Genomic DNA, 9,075 nt, shown 5'->3' on the forward strand with positions numbered 1-9,075 from the left:
AGGGTGGCATTGAATTTGGTGTCGTAGTTTTCTTTAGATCCCTAGATAGAAGGGGTTCTATAGTTTGTTGTAAGTTAGTCATGGTGGTGTTTTTTCTTTCATAATGAAAGCCATTATTTACGAAAAAGAAAGAAAGAAAGAAATATTAACGTCTTCTAAGGCCAAAATTGGCCCATGAGACAAATGGTTTACAACAAAAAATGGGATATGTACATTCATCGAAAGTAAAAAATAAAAATAAAAATAGAGAGAGAGAGAGTGTGTGTGGGTGTGTGTGTGATGTGTGCGAACAAACCATTTGCTTTGCATCGTGTTTCCAAATGTGTTGTTAATGTGTGAAGGATTTATTGACTATGGTTGGGAGAAAAAGGTGTTTCCAATGTTCTTGTCACTCGCACTCGCAACAATTCTTTTGTTTCCAAGTTTATTCCTCATTTCCATGATTCTAAGTTTGATCATCGTCTCCAATCCGATATGTTCTTCCCTATAAGGCGGTTGAGGCACCAACAGCTTCGCACACCATTAATTAATCCCTTCCATCTCATATGTGTTGGGACTTTTGTGTTTGATCTCAGAGCATCTAGCATGTTGAAAATGTTGCTTGGATTTACACTCAAGATTAGTTGAATGAAGAGTGGTTATATCCTTGTTTCCAAAGGAATTCATATGCCTATAAAGAAGTTCATGGTTCTGTAAGCAAAGTAACGAAAAGTTGCCTAAATTACATACAACCATCACATTAGCTCTAACTTCTTATCATATGCCTCACTATATAAAAACTCTCCTTTTTGTTGATAGACTTTTGGGTTCCTAATGCATTACATTCCATCCATAGATTGACATATTCGCATTCGGGGGGGGGGGGGGGGGGCCTCCCAAACGAAAACATACGAATGCATGGAAAAATATTCGTTTAAAAAAATTTCATAAATTCCCTCCTTTTTAGTTTCCTACATATAAAGACGGGGATTTTTTTTGGAAAAAAAGGGGGATTTGGGAGTCGGGACAATAAAAAAGGGACACTAATAATATTTTTATAATAAATGTAAAAAGTATTCGTTTTATTTTTAATAAATATAAATCAAATAAAGGTTCATTAATTCCCCACTTTTTACTCTCCCAAAATTTGTGGATAGCTTTATCTGAGATTAAAAAGGGGACTTCAGATCAATCATATTTCTATAATAAATATAAAAATATTCGTTTTTTAATATTAATTAATTAATTAATATAAAATAAAGCTTCACCCTTTTTTATTTGACAATACATAATCATATTTTTATAATCTATTAACGAATGATTGTTCTTTTTATTTAATGAATTAATTTTTATTCTAAAAACTTAATTAATTAATTTTTATTCTAAAAACTTAATTAATTAATTTTTATTATATTTATATTAATTTAGTGTCAAGTCTATTTTTAAACTAAACCATATTTTTAAAATCTATTTATGAGTGATTGTTCTTTTTTAGTGAATTAATATATTTTTATTTTTATTATATTTATTTTGCAAAATAAATAGTTTTATAATATTCTTGGGGCCATTTCACATTCTCAAATATTGCGAATATCACGAATATGAAGCATGTGTCAATCTATGATTCCACAATGCAGAAGATATTGGCTGAAGCCCGATTCAGTTCATCTAAATGATCCAAATCATAAGGTCTTTGGTTAAAACTTTAGTATCTTTACCAACTCTTTGCACATTTCTCTTTATTCTACATGGGTTTTCACTTCAAATCTAGGTTTCCCACAACTAATATAAGTATTACAAAAAAAGGTACATTTCTTCTAATAGATTATATTATGTGAGGCATGACAAATGGTAGCACACATCTTCAAGGTTTGGGGGGATATCCTCCGAAGGTTGGGTTTATTAATGTAGATTTTTGGTGACCAAGATGAATTCCAATATGTTGTCTTACTCTTCCTATAGTTCTTGCTCAATGATCCCTAGCTTGTCTATTGGAATCAAGAATTGCCCTTGGCATCATGTTAACATTGAAGACAACATTGTTTATGGCAAGCCAAATAGATTGATGGCATAATCATGCAGGGAAGTTCCACATGGATGTGCAAAGCCTATGGATTCTCCTAAGAGAATTTCTTTATGAGAAAAAGCCTAAGTGGCACCTATGATACTCTACAATGAGAGCAACATCTCATTTGTTGATAGGAGATGCTATGAAGTGAGATGCCCAATAACTGAGTTGGATTGCCACATCTTCTACGAAAACCATCTCGGACTAGAATGCTTACAGCTCAATCAAAGACCAATCAATCATAGGAACATTTTGTAGTGTTCCATATTGCTGCTCTTGTCTTGAATCATGCAACTTGTAATTGACGAAGACATGTAAGGACAAAGGAAAGAAGATAGGGACCGGATTAGTTGGGTAACTATATGTGCAGTGTGCACTTTCAACTAAATGGAGGTTTAGAGCAAATCATGATCCCCCACAGGAACACAGGAACCCTAGTAATTATCTTACCCCAACTGAAGATATTAGCAAGACCAAAGAAAACAAAATTGAAGGAGAGCATAACACATTAGAATTGTGCGCGCTTAAAGTGAGGATCACCATCATTCATATACTATTCATGCGCAAGATAATCATACAGCTAACACAAATACCAAGGCATCATTTTTCAAAGACCGAGTTACACTGAACAAATCACATTATGAAAAACTATATTGCCACAACACTAGATAATCACATGGATAACTTAGAAATTGCCACTACCCTTCTTTAGAAGAATATGTTACACTACACAAATCTCAATGTTGACCCAAGTGTGAAATTACATGGACTCCAAATACAAGAAAATTGCATAAACAGCTTACAACATAAATTCATATCATCACCTTCAGGAGAACTATGTTACACTAAGCAAAAATGTCAATTTTAGCTTGACATCGTGAAAACTTACACAGGAAATAGGTAATGGTGCAGGATAGGATGATGGTATCTATCAATATATAATGATGATGTACATAATAATATCAAAACAATCTCATAATGGATGAAATGTCTTGATTTTCCCATCCTATCAACACCTCTGGTATATCACTCATGCATATACATATATGTATCACTTTTCTTTTGGAAAACATTGCATGGATGAAATTTTGTTAAGAGTATGTCATGCTCATGTAGAGAGAGGCTGCACTGCAAAAAGGTATGTGAAATTATGAAATCACCCCATCACCATAACCATCATCTAACACTTCAGGGCCTCTTTTACACATACTTTTTAACCCTCCCAAAGAAGCGGTTGCACGGCAAAAAGATACCTGAAATTGAAGTCGTAAGGCATAACTTGTACAACCTCAGATAATGCTTTCCCTTGCTTGCTATGGTTGTGAGCAAGGCATTTTGCTATAGATTTGCCAAGTGCAGCACTTGGTAGTTGATCTGACACCCAGTCAAGCAAAGACTCCACATCTTTTGCGAAATCCCTCATATACCAATCCAGAATCTTTGGTATCACGATCTTTGTTGGAGTCACCCCCACCGCTGCTTGTAAATACTCTGTTTTTGCAATCTCTAACTCATTTTCCACCTCCCGCGCTGTATATATGCGAACCTGTAATCCAACAATGTTAAACGGATGACATCACATCATTACAATGCACATTTATATTATAAATATATGTGTATGTATATAAATTTACATATATGTGTATGTATCTGTATATATTATGTATAGGCCAATCTGCTTCAGAGGCATCTCCGTGACATCGTCGGGCAAATTTAATACTTTAAATTTTCTAATCTGACATATAATAATATGTCAGCATAGTTTTCTACCTCACATTGGGGTTTCCCACATCACAGCCGCGGGCACATTTATGCTTTGATGTTTCTAATCCAGCACGTAGTAACTATTCAGAATGATTTTCACCTCACTTTTTGAGGTTTCCCACCAGTAATATCATGCATTGCTAAGAAAGAGAATGTGCGTGTATGTATGTATTTTGAGTTAAGTGTACGTGTGTTTGTGCATTTGGATATCGTGTATATTTCTTTACACACTACAGACGTGTGTGAGAGATTTTTGTACCTTATTCCTGTGGATATAATCATGAAATCTGGTACTCGGTACAACCTTTTGTGCAGGTTGTAGATTTAGCAGCTGTGATTGATCATCCATGATGGCTATGCATATAATAATATACATTGGACGTAAATACAGTCGCGTAAGATTTATACTCACCGCAGGTGAAGACCAACTCCCACAGCAGAGAGCAAAACTCACTGAAGGTTCTGGCCATTCTAATCCATAGGTGCGGCACATTAAACCCTCTGTTTCTCTCTCTCTGCTCTTCCATTCAGCCTATCATATTGCAACCAGACACACAAATAAATATGAATAATCCAATTCCATATTTACTTTTTAATATTACAGCCCCCACATTTTTCATCAAAACCACCCAAAATCCCAATTGTTTCCAAAATATCCGGAAGAATACCACTCATTTCCAACAATTTCAAGATGCAAGGGTAACTTGAAAAAGCAGGTGGAATTCGGAGAGTTTCAAAATTCCAAGGGGCATGTTGGGGGTTTCATTGACCATGTTGGGAATTTCAGTAAGTTTTCCCAAAACATTGAATTTGATACTCACACTGGCAAGGTCACATGGTAGTCTTAAGATGAAGTGTTCGATGGCTAGGGCACTAAGAAGATGACCTCCAACATTGATAGCTGCCTGTTGCATACAAATATCAAAGTCTCTGAGTCACACTTGTAACCAAATTTATAAGATAATAAAATGGCATTGCCACACATGACTATAAAATCTCTACATCTGATAAACATAAAAAGAATGTATATTAATTATATTGATCAATGGAAAGAGATATGAAAGTGTCAAACCTTGCCCATAAGGGCAACAACTTGATGTGGGTTATTTGGAATTCCATGCTCCAAGAAAGCCTGAACACCAGGTTATACTATTAGGTAGATGTAAAGGAAAACTTATAATAAAGATCTTTTAGATCAATAAGTATGGCTGGGTGTCTTACATGCATGATGCAAGAATTATAGATGTTTATCCAAAAGGATAGCTTTTGATGGTGAGTAAGACATCGTAGATCCACTACGCGCAACTTTTCTACCAAAGTCCTAATACAAAAAACAATAGCGAAGCAAAAAAATATCATGATCTAGAAATCATTTCGAGATAATTTTGAATACACAATCCAGCCATAAATACATAAGCAATCCATCATAATCTTACATTAGTTTCTTTAAGAATCCAGCTGATTTTGGAATCCGGCTATAGTCAAGTGAATTAGTTGTAATCTCTTGGTAATATTGGTAAGGGCCAATATCTCTAGGCATGGATTCAGCACTGATTTTGTAAGGATCTATGAATTCAATTTCTTCAGTAACATCTCGGGACATATTATAGCTCATCGAAGTAATGCTCGAGAGAGTCGAATGTGAGACAGTGGATGATGTCTCACAATCGGAGAAAAGACCTTGCTTAGCTAATCTCAAGAATATGCTTGATAGACACCAAACTATTTCTTCAGAAAGAAGGTTAGGTTCAATGGTTTCTCCATCAGGCATTTCCACGATTTTCTTTGTATTGTCGACCTAATTGATAACAACAAGTGGACAGTCAGCACAGTATGGCACACCCATGAAGACCACGCAAGACATGATCCATCTATCTCTCCCATTAATAAATTATGGGACATATACAAGTAAAGGATTTTACCATGGTATCAGGATTTTGTGGCCATATCTTGCTAGATTTATCTACTGTCTTTTGATGATTTTCTTTCTCTAGGAAAGTTTCTTGTTCGCCACCAGATTTATAAATGACCTTTGACGGGGAAACTTCATCCACTGTACCCAGCCTATTATTGCAAGTTTGCTGAAATACTTGTCCACGAAGCTTTTTATCAGTAGCATCTTTGACAGCATCCCGTGATTCTTCCCCAATGCTTGATTTATGAATGATCAAACACTCTTCATTCTTACTTTCTACAACCGGAGGGAGAAGCTTTGCAATTACAGAACTTCTCTTCGCCTTTATTGTACCATTCTTTTGAGATGGAACTTTCCCTTCTTTTGTCCCAGTAGAGCCCAAGTTTCCATTGGATTCTTTTTGTTGCTTGGAAAGAGAGAGGTATACTGCTTCATTATATAACCCTTGCCGCAATGTTACGATTGATTCTTCGAGGTTTATGACCTCTTCTTCTAGAACTGCAACTTCTGCTAACAGCTCTTGCACCTGAATTTCATGTGAACATGTGTTAAAGTGAAAATTTGACAAATCTATAGATCAAAGTTTGTTTTTGTTTAAGTAAAACATAAGTGAACCTTTGGAGCAAGGCGCGGGGAAAATCGTGGCAGAACACCAAGAGTTCTCCGGAATGCTCTTTCTAGAGCCTTGTGTGTATCAATCTCTTGTCGTAGTTTCTTTTGCAAATTTGTAATCTAAAATGCATGGATGATATAGCCACGTTAGGAGGGTTTAAGCCATGCAAAGAAAGCCGCAAGGATAAACAACAGGAAAAGAAAGATAATAACCTCTTTCTCTAAAGAAAGTCGATACTCTTGGCGGGCACATCGTTGTCGTGCTCTTTCTGCTGTACTCAAGACCTTGGCAATCCAATAAATAGACAATGAGACAACATGCCATGCTAATTGTATAAGGAACAATCCGATGCAATTCCCTCTTGTTTATAAAAATAGCAATGACTTAACATTAAGAAACCAATAACGTATTCAGACATGTGACATTCAATAAGGAGAGATTGATTAAAGGGAAATTAACCAAAATAAGATGCTCATGTGTATCAAAAGTTCAAAATTAATGATTTGACTAATTACCTATATATGCTTTATCAAAATTAGGCTCCTAATGACATGATAATTTCAGATTATGCAGGAGCAAACTGCAAAATACACTTCACTACTTTATTTTCCCAAATGCCTCTTGTCAATCCCCCAAAGACGTAAATAGTGGACAATTTGACCCTATAATTACTCAGACAGCACTTAAAGTAGGAGACAATGGGATCAATTGGCCATATATTTGCTCTAAAGATGGTTGTCCATGGGTATTTGAGGAAGTTAAAAGAAACTTACGAATATTTAGGAGTTTTTCCAGAAGGATTTTTAAACTCAAGAAGCTATACAAGAAAACAAATGCATACCTTCTTCTCGACGGCACGGTTCTTTGAAGGCCGAGACAATCCACGACCCCAGCCTTGCATTGAAATATTCTCCACGGTGGCATGAGTTCTAGAGAAAGAAAATCTACCACTTTTACTTCTTTTCAAGTTTATTACATATAAAAGATACCTATCCAAGAATACAGTTCAAAAAAATATTCAGGATCATATTTTGAATAGCAAGTTTTCTGGTGCCCAATAGCCAATAGGGACTCTACCCACAAACAAGAAACCTATTTTTGTATTACACTCCTCCCTCTCTTAATTTAATGCAAGTAAAACATAGTGGTGAAATCTTCTTTTCATGGTGAAGGTATAAATAAACTCAAGAGACCAGTAGGATTCACTTTTAGACTCTGTTGATGAATTGAAATTGGTTGATTGAAAAACTGGCTCAATGATTAAGTTTCCTAATCTGGTTTTCTACTAAAGAAACACTTATTCTGCTAATCATGAATAGATTAGAATCATTCACTTTCAATTGCATCAAGTAATAGCATAAAAGCTTTTGATAGACAAAAATTTACCACTGCCATGCGTCCAGAACAAAATTCTATACTAATATAGGTACCTAACATACAAACATAAACAAATACCAACATACACGCATACATATATACACGAAACAAAACGCTCACTTTTACAGTTAAATAAGACCAATGGCCCTAAACCTTCTTCCTTCTGGAAAGATCTATAAGATCACCTCTCTCTCTCTCTCTCTCTCTCTCTCTCTCTCTCTCTCTCTCTTACATAATTGATTTCTTTTTTGGCACTATCTTTGCTTTGGCAAAACATACTACTTGACCCTTAGAATTACACATACACGCAATTTTATCCTATTAATATCACAAAATAACAGAGTACTCATTCAAGCTACATATGATTGATATAATTCAAACACAATTGAATGCCCATCTTGTGAATTTTGAGCTTGGCATCAGAAAAACACAGAAGAGACTTAGTATATATCCTTAAAGCCTATTATCCAAATTTGACTTGTTTTTTTTTTTCTTTTGCAAAAAAATAAAGTATAAAAAAACAATGACATACCACGGTATATATATTCAGCAGGCTTCAACCAGCATCTGCTAGGAAGCTTGGAAATCAGCTCTGGAAATAGCACATAAAAATCAGGCAAAAATAGTAAGTAAGTTCCAAATTTCTGAGAATGAAGGCAGAGACCGAAGTCATTTGAAAGGTAAAGTAATGGAAAAAAAAAGGTGAAGCGGAAGAGACAGAGGCCATACAAACTTGCACACGGACGGATCAACACCGAAAAAATTTCCGCACAGAGAGAGAGAGAGGGAGGTGAGAGGAAATGCTCTGTAGCGATGAGAGACAGAGAGACAGAGAAAGAGAAAGAGAGACAGAGAGAGTGTGTGAGAGTGAGCGAGTGAGAGAGAGAGAGAGAGAGAGAGAGAGGGAATGCTCTGTTTCTGAGAAAAGGGAGGAGGAGGAGGAGGAGGAGGTGCAGGGTCGTCTGCTGACGTGGATCAGCGCACTGGCCATCATCATGACTCTAGTCCACCAGGGAAGGGCAGCTCCCACTTTGCGGTGACGTGGCATGCCAGCTCAGCAGGGCCTCTAGATTTGTCGGGACCCGCTAAATGTAGCCATCTGTTTCTTCTTTCTTCTTTCTTCCTCGTCTTTCTTCTGTTGTTGCCGATATATATTATTTATTTATTATTGCTTCCTTTTTGTTAGAATTTCAAACACTTTTTTTTTTTCCCCTTTGCTTCCTTACCGTTAGGAGATTGCAAAATTAATTAAATAAATAAATAAATATAAGCCCTTTTTTATGTCTTTACACCCTTCCTTCTTCTTGCTTCCTTCTTGAGACACCACAAATTTAGTAGTACCGTGGCTCTTTCTTCTTC

At 35.9% G+C, this 9,075-nt stretch overlaps 1 protein-coding gene across 1 annotated transcript; it reads right to left on the bottom strand.

Annotated features, from left to right (window-relative positions):
* Positions 1-2,823: 2,823 nt before the first annotated feature.
* LOC147863920 (uncharacterized) lies at positions 2,824-8,549 on the bottom strand. Its single transcript, XM_087319561.1, has 12 exons — positions 8,446-8,549; positions 8,249-8,308; positions 7,181-7,268; positions 6,552-6,623; positions 6,342-6,458; positions 5,734-6,252; positions 5,248-5,609; positions 5,033-5,132; positions 4,884-4,943; positions 4,633-4,716; positions 4,224-4,343; positions 2,824-3,593 (listed from the first exon to the last, which is right to left on the bottom strand). Exons 3-12 carry the CDS (start codon positions 7,238-7,240, stop codon positions 3,261-3,263), a joined length of 1,827 nt encoding a protein of 608 aa, XP_087175687.1. The 5' UTR covers positions 7,241-7,268; positions 8,249-8,308; positions 8,446-8,549; the 3' UTR covers positions 2,824-3,260.
* Positions 8,550-9,075: the final 526 nt, after the last annotated feature.

The sequence above is a fragment of the Azolla caroliniana genome, unplaced genomic scaffold, assembly GCF_043228905.1.
Source record: "Azolla caroliniana isolate FFs.n. ecotype wild unplaced genomic scaffold, voAzoCaro1.0.p SCAF_5, whole genome shotgun sequence".
Lineage (NCBI taxonomy): Eukaryota > Viridiplantae > Streptophyta > Polypodiopsida > Salviniales > Salviniaceae > Azolla > Azolla caroliniana.